We start from the raw sequence: 15,429 nt of genomic DNA on the forward strand, positions 1-15,429 counted from the left end.
TAGCTTTCAACTGAAGACACAGAGGAAACTGGTATCTATCTTCTTGTCCGACTCTGGAGAAGACGATAAGCTAATTTCCCAAAATGTTGGCGTGTTCCTTTAAAGAGACCCCCTGCTGATCACCGCTCAGGCTATTCAAAAGGAATATTGTATCGTTCAGAATCACTAAGTCTCTCCTCTTGGCCATGTTGTTCTTAGTAATAACAATTTAAAAAAAAAATGTCGTCTGAGATTCTTGGTATGTCAGAGGTGTATTCAGAACATCCAGAAATAACGAAGGGAAAAAAAATTATTAAAACCCAAATCCTTGATATCCTTTCTGGTAGACAACACATTTCTGTCAAGCCATTTCTTGTTTGGCTGAATTCCTTCTCACCAAGGTTACATTCATTATAACATAAACTACGCCAAGTTTATTTGGGTTTACGTCCCGAGGCCAGAAATATGACTGTAGTGTTAACCCTCTGTCAAGAGTTGTAGACCCACTGTAAAACTATATAAGTTGAACTAGATCAATTGTATGGTCATATGACCCGACCACAAATCCCAAGATCAGCAAGATCTGCCACCTTTATGCATAAAGACCTTAGTCATTTTCAAGGACAGTCTACCACCTGCTGGAGCTTACTGGGTATTGCATGTTAAAGGGATTGAAACGGAGGGCTAGGGCCTCCACAGGGTGCGTTTGATGGAACTGGCGGACACTTGTAACACAGTTTGGATTTTTGGATGAAATACTTGCCAGTAGTATAGTAGATGCAAAGCTATTAGCTTTCTTACCGAGTCCCATGGTCAGAATTCTGGGTGAACAGAGAAGCTTTAGACGTGCAGAAAACGGGGTCACAACACATAGGGTTTTAAACCACACAACAAAATGCAGGCAAAGGGTTACTCACCTCCAAAACAAAGCCAATAAATAAGTAAATAAGCTAATAGCTTTGCATCCACTACACTACTGGCAAGTATTTCATACAACTTAATGTCCAAAAAGCTAAACTATCCCTTTTAGTATTTTCTATTCTGCCCCCCAGTGGTTTCACCAAGAAGTACAGTTGCTGGATCACCCAACGTGCTATCTTTTGAAGGTACATGTATGATATTCACTTTTTGAACAAACTACACATTGTGGCCACTCAGAAAACTGCAGGTCAATTGAGCCTATCTGTGAGAGCAAAGAGTTGCTTGAGAATAATAAATAATAATAAGTTAGTCAATCAATTTAAGGGATTAACAAATAGTGGATCTAATGTGATGCATCAATATAAATATGGAAATCTGAATGCATCAATGTGTACATTTGGAACTGTATTTTATTCAGTTAATTTAAAATGTACATCTGTGAACTAACTAATTACATCCGTGATGTAAATTGGTGAACGTACTAACTTGGTAAGTGATTATCTTGCATGTATCCCATTATTGCTGGCTGCGGTAGACCCATCACATCTGTATAATCATTACTCAAATAAAAAGATTCCAAAATGTAGGATTGTATACAAATACCAATGTATCCCACCCATACAAGTGGAATCCGGTCCTTGTGGTTACACCCCTGATTTAGTATGAAGACACACGACAAAACACTGAAACTTTTGATTTTTCTTTTTTGTGGAAATATGTTACAGTTATATTACAGGTTTTTAAATGCCCCGAGGGAAAACTAAACAGTTTGGAGACAGCAGAAACTAACACTAATGGGACAGCAACATAATTTAAGACAGAAACTGTCCAGACTGGATCCGATAGACTGACACAGCTGTAGTGGGCGAATAACGACTACAAGCCAACGCCCACCGAGCTACCTATGTTAGGTGACATCCAATAAATACTGCAAATGTTTGTTAATGTAACTTATAAAATATATCATAAAATGTATTCTTAAATGGAATTTGATAAGTCTGTGTACAAAAGAAAAGTTTTTTTTCTGTTTGTTTGTTTCATAAATTACACCAGTCTCTAATGATGTCCTCTCCGTTCCTGCTGACAAGCTTCGTGTCCAAACCGAGCCTCCCCCCCCCCCCATACACACGCGAGCAGGACGACCAAACACAGCCTGGCCAGCGCTTGCTCAGCTACACAACATGCTCTACACATTACCATAGTCTTCTAACCCACCTGAAATGAAATCTCTGAACATACAGTAACGCTACATCTCCCTGTCCATCTTCTTTCCACCCTGCATCAGTAACGTAAGACCAAAGCACGGTTCAGTTTCAGTCGGTGGAGGGAGGGGCCGATGACCCCCCCCCCTCCCCTCTACCACCTGAGACTGTAGCTGCCTCATTCTGTCTCTGCCCCCGCGGGTCCCTTTGCACAGCCCACAGGTCAACGCCCTGACTGGGGGAACGTGCATAAATTAATATTCAGAGCAGGACCTCAACAGTCAAATCTCATCTCCAGCGAATCGTCAAAGCCCCTGTTGTCATGCCCCGCCCCAGACAGGAAGGTGGCTGTGACTGGGGCTCCCGTTGCTGTGGTGACGTTGATGAGTGTGTTGCCAGGAGAGCTGGTTGCCGGGCTACGGAGGGCTGCGGCGGTGATACTGGTGAGGTTGATGCCCAGCGTGAGCCTCGTCTGCTCCAGAGCCTTCTCTGGCACGGCAAAGGCCTCAAGCTTCTTCTCCCCGTTGGCCATATAGGAGTTCTGGCAGCCACGGCAGATACAGTCCAGACAAGCCTGGCAACGACAATCATACCATCAATAATCCTTTCAGAAATGTGCCAGTGTACAGTATATGGGTGGGTTGTGTGGCCGGCAGTGTGTCAGCTGTGTTCTTACCTTGCGGTTGGAGTAGCAGGGGCAGCGCTGCCCCCTGCAGGTCAACACAGAGGGGTTCTGAGTGGCCCGGCCACACTTACAGCCCTTCTTCTCCACCGGCTTCTTATACAGTGGCTTGGAGGGGCTGGGCGGGTGGGACATGGGGTGAGAGTGGGGGTGAGGGGGTAGGCGGTCTCGAGGCTGGGCACGGGGCTTGGGCACGCCCTGCCTGGCCTTGGTGTATGCCTTCTTTGGCACCACGTGGTGATCCAGAGTCTTCTTCAGCCCCTTGCTAGAGACCAGCACAGTCTTGCCCACCTTCGGAGGTCCTCCATTGGGAATGGGGGCCAGGTGGGGGTGGGGGATAGTTGAAGCGAGTTTGGGGTCCCATCTTATGGTGTTGGGGTCCCATCTTATGGTGGCACTGGAGTTAGGGTGGTGAGGGGAGTTGGTGGCATCAAGGGGAGGGGTGCGCAGTATGCTGGCAATGGGGAGGGGTTGGACCTTCTCACTGTCACTTTCTGAGCGCGAGCGTTTACGATAGCAGCGGGGGGGTACACGGGGGACAACTGTAGAGGACTGAGGGACACCTGTAGAGGACTGAGGGACAACTGTATGGGGCTGAGGGACAACTGTATGGGGCTGAGGGACAACTGTATGGGGCTGAGGGACAACTGTATGGGGCTGAGGGACAACTGTATGGGGCTGAGGGACAACTGTATGGGGCTGAGAGACAACTGTATGGGGCTGAGGGACACCTGTATGGGGCTGAGGGACAACTGTATGGGGCTGAGGGACAACTGTATGGGGCTGAGGGACAACTGTATGGGGCTGAGGGACAACTGTATGGGGCTGAGGGACAACTGTATGGGGCTGAGGGACAACTGTATGGGGCTGAGGGACAACTGTATGGGGCTGAGGGACAACTGTATGGGGCTGAGAGACAACTGTATGGGGCTGAGGGACAACTGTATGGGGCTGAGAGACAACTGTACAGGGCTGAGGGATGAGTGTACGGGGCTGGGGGGTGAGTGTACGGGGCTGGGGGGTGAGTGTACGGGGCTGGGGGGTGAGTGTACGGGGCTGGGGGGTGAGTGTACGGGGCTGGGGGATGAGTGTACAGGGCTGGGGGATGAGTGTACGGGGCTGGGGGATGAGTGTACGGGGCTGGGGGGTGAGTGTACGGGGCTGGGGGGTGAGTGTACGAGGCTGGGGGATGAGTGTAGAAGGCTGAGGATGAGATTGCAGGAGGTGGGGGTTGTTCTCTTGGGGAAGGGAGGGCGTGAGGCGGGAAGAGGCAGGGCCAGAGGGGCAGTAAGGCCCATTGAGGCTGGAGAGGGGGACAGAGGGGGCGCTGTCTGGCAGGGGGTTAGGTTCAGGGTCAGGCCCCGAGTCCAGGGTCCTGAGGACCTCCTCCACGCTCAATAACAATGACCCGTCTCCATGTTTCAGGTCCTCCCCGAAAGTGCTGATGTCACATAGCCCTGCCACCCCTGTCCCGGTGACACTCACACACACTGGAAACTCCACCCCAAAGCTTGTTGGCTTCTGAACCGCTTGCCCTGTTGCTATGGTGATGGTATGTTGTTGTAGTGTGTCTGAATTGGTCAGGCCATTACAATCATGTATGCCATTCACACCCACAGTGCTAAGACCCTCCTCCTGGCTCTCCTGGGAGGCTGGAGGTTCATCGGGTTGAATTTCAGAGGTCGAGGCTGTCTGTAATTGGTTGGCTGAGTCTGAGAAGTCCTCCCCTTCCTGCTCGCGCTCAGCCAACGAGAGGCCCTCATTGAGGATGGCCTGGAGGTCCGGCGAATCATTCGCAGCACTGGCTAAGTGTGGGGCAAGTGGCGACTGAGCGATGTAGAGACATAGCTTCCTGTAACAGTGGACCAATAGGGAGAGTTGCCTGTTCTCCTCGAAGCAGGAGTAGTCCTTACACCAGCTACAGGAGGGCTTCAGCTGCATCCTCTGGCCCTTACAGCCCTGACATACATAATGCTGACAAGACGAGTTGGTGGGAGCTATGGGGTCCTGCAACAGATTACCTGGATGATGGAGGAAAAAGACAGGGAGACGGGGAGAGAAATTAGCAGAGAATTAATTAATAGAAGCACATTATACATTTCACAAGAACTAGGACAGACCCTGCAGAGGTGTTCAGTGATAATTTATCTAAGCAGGATGGTGTTGAGACTGGTTTTCAGAATGTTTATTCATAAAGCCTGGTAGCTTCTCTGCCAGGCTAGACAACTACTCTTTGAGAGGAGCTTCCTTAGCAACAGTGGTTGTTAGGGAGTGCAGCTGCAGATATGAATGGACTTTCTTCCCCTTCCTAAGTCACAACAAACATGCCTCACACACGAGGGAGTAAGAGAGGGACAATGATCTCATCAACATTGTTGATTTTTGATGACAAAACAATGATCAATGCCTGTTAACTCATTCCCCGCCAACAACGTTTATATACGTTATTGGGCGCCATCTTTTGAACGCCAACAACATATATATACACGTTATTTGATAGTTTTTCCTTTTCCCCCCTGATATTTTTATTCATTATTCATCCGGGGACCTCTGTGTTACCATAGGGAATGAGTCTGAGATCGCCAAAGTGCAATACCGGCCGCATCAAGCTAGACGGCGGTATCGAGCACCCTTTGAAACCTTGTATCTTGGCCTGTGCAACGGTCAAATGTCACCAGGCGCACTTTTCTTTGTCGGGCGAATGGAGCGGTTATAACGATCGGATTGAGAAGCGTCAAATGCTCCCGATGCATGATGTGTAGTGGATTATGTTGGCGACACGATCGACACCAATACTGGGACTCGCGATCAGATAATTGGAATATTCTTTTTGGGGTACATCCTAGTGAAGGTAAGGGCTATATGATATCAATCTTGCGTTGATCCAACCATGTCTTCACCCCGATCGCAACATGTGTGTGTAACGTCACTCCACAACGTATGCCGTTGGTGACGATCAAAGCATCAAAAACCGACCCCCCCCCCCCCCCCCCCCCCCTACATTCATGATGAAACATAATACCTATGATATAGATTTGATTTGGGAATAGCAGCGTGTACAGGCAAGAAACGGCAACGTTTATAGTAGAATTGACGTATAACTCAGCCTTTCAGGAATTACCACAGACCACTAGGGCCGTCTTAAATACTTCAAAGCTTCGTTCGATGGGCATGGGATTCGAATATGAAAATAAAATTCGATTATGTAAAAGAAAAAAATTGTTGCAAAATCAACTCTGCCTCTCTTTATTAATTACAACAAGCAATGCTGTTTGTTATTTAAGATGAGGTCGGACTCGGCACTGACAGAATTGTGTTCATTGTGCTGCTTTTATAAAGCCTCAAATGACTGCGTGCTTACAATATTTCATGGAAGCAAAGTGTTTAGTTTGTCTAAGATTTAAACTTTACAGCACTGACAAAGTTGAACAAAGTGCTGTACAAGTCCGACAACATAATTTTTTTTTTATAAAATTATTATTATTATTTTTTTTTAATTTAATTTCGTAGCTTCGAATTAAAATCGAATCTCGGCCCTGAAGCTTCGAATTTAAAAAAAAAAAACGAAGGTCAGCCCTACAGACCACGCTATAACTATACTTATATTCACCACGGTTAACACGGAACATATGGATGAAAACAAATATTCTTTTTCACATATTGAACGATAGATAGGTGATGTCAAATGGGCCATAGTATTGTATCCATAGCTATAATATAGAATATAGTTATAGGCAGCTCTACAAACAAGGTGACACACTCCTATCTTTTAAAGCGTGGCAGTGCTAGAACGGGACCCGTCTAATGGTTAATGAGTTAAGTAATATGTTCATAAATTTATTTATTTAACCTAGTCAGTTATCAACATGGTTCATTCTCATCAATTACTGTATGTATAAAAAAACGGCATTTAGTAGAGTTCCCATTACTTGTACATGGATATTATACATATTTATTCTCATGGCATCATTCTGTTGCACTTTACTGCTACATTAGCACTCGGATTATTGGAATGGATGCCAAACTTATTTCCGTTGTACTGTACTTGTGCTGTATAATGACAATACATTTGTATCTAATCTAATTGAGTATGGGGATAATTCAGTCGCAAACAGGCATGCACTTAATCCATCCATTTCACACACGCGCACACACACACGTGCATCTATTCAAATGAGCAGCCGGGAAAGGAGGGGGCTCAAGATCATCCATTGGGACTGCGCAAGCACGTATGCAAAATATCATGCCCACTACTACATGACAAAACTATAGAATCAACGGAATGGTTGCATTCATGATTCAATATTTTGTTAAGCCAACAGTACTCTGTGTTGCTACAATAATGACACAGACACGACAGATATCCATTAGGCTGTCGGGGCCGGGGGGGGGGGGGGGGGGGGGGGGGGGGGGTAGGTGGTTTATTTATGAATGAACAATGGACGTCGTCAACAGATATAGAACACTCTTCCTAAATGACCGGACAAGTAAATTGGCGAATTTGATCTTAGTGTGTAAACGTTATAACAGACAACTGACATGCTGGGCAGACACGCTACACAGAAGGGGGTGTGTCACTCGTGGGAGTCACTCTGAATGAGCCAATGTTAGCTGCCACCACCAGCGCCATCCCTCCCCACAGAGAAGCACCACTCACCGCCCTCCCTCCCCACAGAGAAGCACCACTCACCGCCATCCCTCCCCACAGAGAAGCACCACTCACCGCCCTCCCTCCCCACAGAGAAGCACCACTCACCACCACCCCTCCCTCCCCACAGAGAAGCACCACTCACCACCACCCCTCCCTACAGAGAAGCACCACTCACCGCCACCCCTCCCTCCCCACAGAGAAGCACCACTCACCACCACCCTCCCCACAGAGAAGCACCACTCACCACCACCCTCCCCACAGAGAAGCACCACTCACCACCACCCCTCCCTACAGAGAAGCACCACTCACCGCCACCCCTCCCTACAGAGAAGCACCACTCACCGCCACCCCTCCCCACAGAGAAGCACCACTCACCGCCCTCCCTCCCCACAGAGAAGCACCACTCAGGGCTAACAAAAATAATAGTTGGTTTCAGGTTGCCGACCGACCCTGCCGATTTAGGTGCGACCCAATATATTTTATGAGTTTTTAAAAAAAAAATTATAAAAAAAAAAAAAAAAAAAAATCTGTTTTTTTTTTTTTTTTTTTTTAATAAAGTTTCATAGAAATCTTAGTCAAACATTTAGTATTATGGATATTAAACATGCTGGCAGAGTACATGCATCCATGTTGTTGTGAACATTTTAATTAAATAAAGAAATTCCCTATCCATAGTCGCCGTGGGAAAGAATAAAATAAAAAAATAAAATAAAATAAATTCCCTACCTACCCATGGCCAAACTGACAACCAACCTGAAACCAACTATTAATTTTGTTAGGCCTCACCACCACCCCTCCCTACAGAGAAGCACCACTCACCGCCACCCCTCCCTACAGAGAAGCACCACTCACCACCACCCCTCCCTCCCCACAGAGAAGCACCACTCACCACCACCCCTCCCTCCCCACAGAGAAGCACCACTCACCACCACCCCTCCCCACAGAGAAGCACCACTCACCACCACCCACCCCTCCCCACAGAGAAGCACCACTCACCGCCACCCCTCCCTCCCCACAGAGAAGCACCACTCACCGCCACCCCTCCCTCCCCACAGAGAAGCACCACTCACCACCACCCCTCCCTACAGAGAAGCACCACTCATCGCCACCCCTCCCCACAGAGAAGCACCACTCACCGCCACCCCTCCCTCCCCATAGAGAAGCACCACTCACCGCCATCCCTCCCCACAGAAAAGCACCACTCACCGCCCTCCCTCCCCACAGAGAAGCACCACTCATCGCCATCCCTCCCAGTCCCTCCCCACAGAGAAGCACCACTCACCGCACACAAGGCAGGACAGCGACTGGCGGAAGAAGGGCAGCAGCCTGCAGAGCTCCGCCAGGGCCCGGGGGTCTCGGGGATCGCACTGCAGCACCGAACGACAAGCGGACACGTAGAGAGAGGTCGCATTCACCGGGTTCATCTCAGCTACCGCCCGCCGGTGTATTCCAGTCGATGAAATAAGTTAAAATACAGGGACACACAAAACACACACGCCGGTCCAAGAGGCTTTTTACCTAAGTGTCTTCACCTGCCGTAAGGGACTTCCTACCCCCGTATTGTTCATTATGATGAGTGTCTGTCCAGGGAAGGTGGGGAGTGAGGGAGCCTCGAACAACAACAGTAACCTGGGGGGTGCTAGGCTTCGTTCCTTGGCGATTAATAATTCCACATGCATAGGGTCTGTGACGGGAGTCATCGAGTTGCACATTTCTATAACGTCAGCTTATTATTATTATTAATAATCACATGATCCGATCCATTTTAACGTCTCTCTTCATTGGCGTGGTGGTGGGATACATACAGTATCATCGCCATGGCATAAAAACAAAATCGCAATATCGCGATTATCGCAATATCTTCCAAGTGCATTCAAGAATACGCGTTTCAAGTAGTCGGATGCACAGGGATTAATGTATCCCAAGAGGAATCCCGTCTTGTTTCCATGCAGGTTCTGACGTGTAGTCTCTGGTTTAACAACAAGACATGGCGTGGCGCTCTTTCCACTGTCCGCCGCCGCTGCTGGCCTTGTTGTTATCACCACAGCCGGGGCTCGGAGCGACGACACTCACATAGGATCTTGCAGATGTTTGCCAAAGTGCGTCGGTTTTCGAATAAGTCCATCGCTTTAGGTGTGTTTTAGTCTCGTGTTCGGTCGTCTGGAGATCTGTTCACGCGATGCATGATTCCAGCCCATAGCATGTGTACAGTGTGGCCCGCAGGTCAGCGGCTCACACCGTGTTATTGTCCGCGGAGCGTCATGGCGGCCGGGCTGCGACAACAAAACAGGCCTCTTCGGCTTCAAATTGTCATTTTTTTTGCAAAAAAAACAACAGAGAACTGGCTACTGCAAAGAGGGGAATGGCAGCTGCTTGTGGTTCAGGGTTAGCGAAGGAAAACACATAATGGACCTTTTTTAATCGGTTCGTTTGAGGAGTCAAAAAGAAGCCGGGGCCGTGAAAGCCTCGGGCTCGAGTGACAACAGCGGCCGCCCCAGCTGCACCGAGATACCAGGAACCAAAAAATAGGCCGCTTTCCACTTTTTTTTTTGAATTAGTCCCTCGTTCTCACGCCCCTCTCCTGTTAGACTGGTGCAGAAGAGTGGTAGACTTCGCCGGAAATGTGTCCTCTTCCAGCCTCTGGTAGAAACGTAGTTGTTTGTTGAAGAATGGACATAATATTGAAATGTATTTCGGTTTGTGTACCTTGCTATCGTTAGCCGCGGAGTATTCTTCTCACATTATCTCCCGTTTCCTCTCCATACGCAAACAAGGGGGGCGCTGTTGCTCACATCTCGCGAGAATACGTCAGGGCTAACATTTTGCACATCATGTAGCAAGGTATATTGTAATCACAGATTATTATAATAAAAGTATGACACATAATTAGTAGGCAAAATACGGTATTGTGTTGTGTGACCTTCATGAGCTAGGTCAGGGGTTCTCAATGTGGGGTCTGGGAACCCCTAGAATTCCTTGGGGTCCCCAGAAAACTGGGGAATATTTTCAATTCACTATTACTTCATTGACTATAATAAAACACAAGACACTTGTGCCCTAATGATGAGGATAAATCAATGAAGAAACCCAATGGCCATCACAACCCAGTGTGTAGATCAATGGCTTTTTTTTCAAACACATAAATACGCAATTTTTGAGTAATTAGAGACGAATACTGAAGAACTAGATTAGAGGTTCTAGTGAGGTCCAGGTCCATGAGAGGGATCTGGGCAGCCCCCATAGAAAATTCATGAATTGTTCAACTTCAGCATTAGACTATTTAATTTACAAGAAATGAACAGGACCAAATCATCAGTTTTTAAAATGTATTTATTTAACCTTTATTTAGCCAGATAAAATATTGATCTGATCCAAGAGGCCCCAACAGGAGTACAAATATACATATATACACATATACATACACATATACACCAATAACAAAATAAAAAACACAGTTAAGAATCATACACATAAGCAAATAAACAAACATATGCACAGCCTATGTACAAAATAAATAAACAGTTAATCTCTAGTCTTTACAGTTTTTTTCGATTGCATAAACACTAAAATCAAAAGTATTACACAATTATCAAAACCTATACACTCAAGGAGCAAAACCTAGGCCCAGATTTGCACCAATAAGCACAATGTCAGCCTCACACTTTTTGCAAAACAATACACAGTGATTTGCAAAACACTAAACACACTTGCATTACATTAGACACAGAATGTCAATACTCAAATTACCACACATATGAGCCAATTGGTTAAACAGCCATCAGATGCACAAACACACAATTGCTTAATTAGATACACCAATCAGGGGTAAGCACTATAAAAATGCAGCAGGTGAGTTCACCTGTCTTCAACCTAAATGGAAGGAGAGTGAAGTACTGTACACAGAGAACGTGAAAATATACAATACATTCACCAAACACTACACAAGACAACCAATGATGCAGACTGATGAAAATATAAATGTTCTCTCCATATCCCAAATCAGTCAACATCACAACAAAACAGTCCCAGTTTCCCATAAATTCTCTTGCCAGATCCAGCTTGGCAAAGAGATAATGTCTAGTATTTTCTGTACTCTATTTAAAAAAATTCTATTTTTGTTTTTGTTTTACTGTAATTTTAACCTGTACTGGATACAGTATTTTATGTTTGTCTGATATTTACTGAGCTTACAGTGTTATGCACACTGTAGTAGCAGGACAACTGGGACATGTTTAGTTGTGATTCTCCATGTTGAAATGTTGACTGATTTGGTTATATGGAGATAAATAAATTATATTTTCATCAGTCTACAGCATTGGTCTTGTGTAGTGTTTGCTGAATGTATTGCATATTTGCACATTCTATGTGTACTTCACTTACAGTACTCTAATCACTGAGAAGTAGAATTGCTAAATGTGTTTTAGGTTAAGCACAGCAGTGTGTAACTGGTTCAAACAGAATTAAGTCATATGAAACATGTGTGTTTCATATGGTAACAAAATGTAGTTTTTATAAATTAGTGTATAGTTTTTACAAGAGTGTTTCATTTAGCAAAGGATCTGAGGTGTTCTGATAATTGTGTGTGGTTGTGCTAATTGTGTGTAATGTTTTGAAACACCGGGCCCTGTTTTCAAAATCGTGCTTAAGCAATCGAAAAAAAAACTGTATTGTGTGTTTCATTATAATATATACATATGTCTCAGTCTTCTCATAAAAAAAAAATTAGATTTTTGGGTCTTTTCCTGCCTTTGGTCCGCTTTGCATTCACATCTCAAATGAACCGCAGCAGGGTTCACTTGCAAGAGTGAATGAGCTTACTTTCACACCACCCCAAACCAACCGGACTATCCGAGGAAACTAACCAGGGTTAGATTAAAGCTTATTATAGTTTATCACAGTATCATGAGCATGTCTTTGTCAGTGGACTGGACATGGGTATGGATGGCTCCAGGTGCTGCTGCGTTAAAGTGCACATCTTCAATACCTATCTGTACTATTTAAAAGCGCAGTGCAGGACACACTCAAAGGTTATCGCACCTCAGAGATGGTAGTGGACATGTGTGACAGGATGAGGAACATACTACCCGCCAAAGGAGGAAGCAGAAAAGGATGGACGAGTATGTAGTTGAGTCATCTTGTCACAAGCTCAGACCTCAGCTCAGGAGATCAGCTGAGACAGAGACTGTTCTATCCAGTCCTCGACAGAATGCTGCAAGAGCTTGAGAGCAGGTTCTCAGGAGTTGGAGAACAACTTATGAGAAGGCATACAGGCATGTCATCCAGCCTCAGACCAGTTTCTCTCAGTGGAATTGCTGCAACCCCTTGCCACACATATCCAACTACTGCCAGAGGAGATCACAGTTGCAAAGTGTTTCCTGGCCAGGACAGGCAGAGACGCAGTCCCGACTATCCAAAGTGTCTTTTCCCTCCTGGATGATAATAATAATAATGCATTTTATTTATAAGGCACCTTTCAGGACACTCAAGGTCGCTGTACAACAATTAAAAACAGTTAATTTACAATCACAATCAAGTTTAAAATAAAATCAGACATACGCCTGCCTAAACAGGTGGGTTTTGAGGTGGGTTTTAAATGGAATGATGAGGAGTCAATGTTCCTGATGTCGGGGGGGAGGGAGTTCCAGAGGTGAGGGGCAGAGCAGCTGAAAGCTCTTGACCCCATGGTGGACAGACGGGCTGGGGGGACGGTCAGATTGATGGACGAGGCAGACCTGAGCGACCGGGTGGGAATGTTGATGTGGAGGAGGTCGGACAGGTATGGAGGGTTGAGGTTATGGATGGCCTTGAATGTATGGAGGAGGATCTTGTAATCTGTGCAGTGTTTAATGGGAAGCCAGTGGAGTTGGCGTAGGACAGGGGAAAGAGGGTGGTTTCGTTGCTAGTAGACTGCTGCTGTGTTCTGAATGGACATGTCAGTCAGGCGAAATTAAATATTAAACTGGGACATTTTAATAATAATAATAATACATTTATTTTATATAGCGCCTTACATAAGGTATCTCAAAGCACTTTACAGACATTGAATTATAGTACATGGACAAACACAGTACATGGACAGACACAGTACATGGACTTTAACGTGTAGACACTAACAAAAACAAACAAACTCCGATGCAGCAGCCAAACGTGCACAATGTTCTCTCAGTCAGAAGTGACGTGACGATGAACAAAGACACTACTAAGTCATACTCGCAAGCAGCATGACTAGTAAGAGTCAATCTACAGCAGCACAGCAGAGTAGGGCAGGGCAGATGGAAGCAGGCCTCATGCTACAACAGCAGAGTAGGGCAGGGCAGGTGGAAGCAGACCTCAGCTACAGCAGCAGAGCAGGACAGGTGGAAGCAGACCTCAGCTACAGCAGCACAGCAGGACAGATGGAAGCAGACCTCAGCTACAGCAGCACAGCAGGACAGATGGAAGCAGACCTCAGCTACAGCAGCACAGCAGGACAGATGGAAGCAGACCTCAGCTACAGCAGCACAGCAGGACAGATGGAAGCAGACCTCAGCTACAGCAGGACAGGTGGAAGCAGACCTCAGCTACAGCAGCACAGCAGAGCAGGTGGAAACAGACCTCAGCTACAGCAGTACAGTAGAGCAGGTGGAAGCAGACCTCAGCTACAGCAGCACAGCAGAGCAGGTGGAAACAGACCTCAGCTACAGCAGCAGAGCAGGACAGGCAGGTGGAAACAGACCTCAGCCAGCACAGCACAGCACAGCAGGACAGCTCCCCAATGATCAGGGGAAGAAATCCAGGCCACAGTCCACAGAGCAAGTAGAAACTCCAAAAAGTCCACAAATCGGTGAATGAAAAAATTATAGGATCAAATGAAAACTATACTACTTACTAAAAATGGATGTTTAAAAGTACTAAAAACCAACAAAAAAGAACAAACACTAACAAATATTCAGCACAGACAATGGGGATGCTGCCATCTTAAAAAAGTATAATAATATTAAAATGATTAAAAAAAAATTATTTTAACTCATTGACCGCCGGGAATTAATCGGGCCCCGTTCTAGCACTGCCACGCTTTAAAAGATAGGAGTGCGTCACCTTGTTTGTAGAGCTATAACTATATTCTATATTATATGGATACAATACTATGGCCCATTTGGCATCACCTATCTATCGTTCAATATGTGAAAAAGAATACATTTTTCAATCCATACGTTCCCGTGTTATACCGTGGTGAATATTAGTATTGTTATAGTGTGGTCTGGGGTAATTCCCGAAAGGCTGAGTAATAGGCTTATACGTCAATTCTACTATAAACGTTGCCGTTTCTTTCCTGTACACTCTATTATTCCCAAATGAAATCTATATCATAGGTATTATGTTTCATCATGAATGCATGAAAGGGGGGGGGGGTTGTTTCTGATTATTTGATTGCCACTAACGGCATTCGTATTGAACACTAAAAACGCTTATCAGCCCGATCGGTATAAAAGCATTGCACAATCAAGCTAAAATTGACGTCAGATAGTCCTTACCTGTGATTGGGAGTATTCCAAAAATAATATTCCAACCAACATCTAAGAAGGGAGATCCCCCCTTGAATGGCCCTTCTAAGGTTTCTCTCCTCCACACTGCCTGTGGAGCTTTTTTCCCTATTGTTAGGTTTTAGTGAGTTTTTCCTTACCTTCGCGTGGGGTATGTCTGGGAGTGCTTGCATTCTTTCATTTATTTGCATTCATCTAAAAAAAATTTGGACCCTATGGTGTTCTTGTTCTGTTCTTGACTTATTGTTATGTTGTCTTCTTGACTTGTTTAAAGAAGACCTGTACGGCCCATGGGGACATTAACGTGTGTTGTCGGGCCCTATAAATAAATTTGATTTGATTTGATTTGATTTGATCGCCATCTGGTATATCCGATGTCCATTTGGTCCACGACATAACCCACCACAACATATGGATCTGGGATATTTGACGCATTTCAATGCAACCGGGAGAACCGCTAGACAGAGAAAA

General features: G+C 45.6%; 1 protein-coding gene across 1 annotated transcript; it reads right to left on the bottom strand.

Moving 5' to 3' along the window:
- Positions 1-1,187: 1,187 nt before the first annotated feature.
- Positions 1,188-10,172, bottom strand: LOC311237635 (E3 ubiquitin-protein ligase MSL2-like). The gene is made up of 3 exons (XM_084325580.1): positions 8,718-10,172; positions 2,779-4,805; positions 1,188-2,676 (listed from the first exon to the last, which is right to left on the bottom strand). Exons 1-3 carry the CDS (start codon positions 8,857-8,859, stop codon positions 2,377-2,379), a joined length of 2,469 nt encoding a protein of 822 aa, XP_084181706.1. The 5' UTR covers positions 8,860-10,172; the 3' UTR covers positions 1,188-2,376.
- Positions 10,173-15,429: the final 5,257 nt, after the last annotated feature.

This window comes from Notolepis coatsorum (assembly GCF_963971535.1).
Source record: "Notolepis coatsorum genome assembly, chromosome: 12".
NCBI lineage: Eukaryota > Metazoa > Chordata > Actinopteri > Aulopiformes > Paralepididae > Notolepis > Notolepis coatsorum.

Coding starts and splice junctions, on each gene's coding strand:
- LOC311237635 (XM_084325580.1), bottom strand. CDS start 8,859: ATGAACCCGGTGAATGCGACCTCTCTCTACGTGTCCGCTTGTCGTTCG. Junction 4,806..8,717: donor GCTGTCCTGCCTTGTGTGCG/GTGAGTGGTGCT, acceptor TCCATCATCCAG/GTAATCTGTTGCAGGACCCC. Junction 2,677..2,778: donor CCTGCTACTCCAACCGCAAG/GTAAGAACACAG, acceptor TGTCGTTGCCAG/GCTTGTCTGGACTGTATCTG.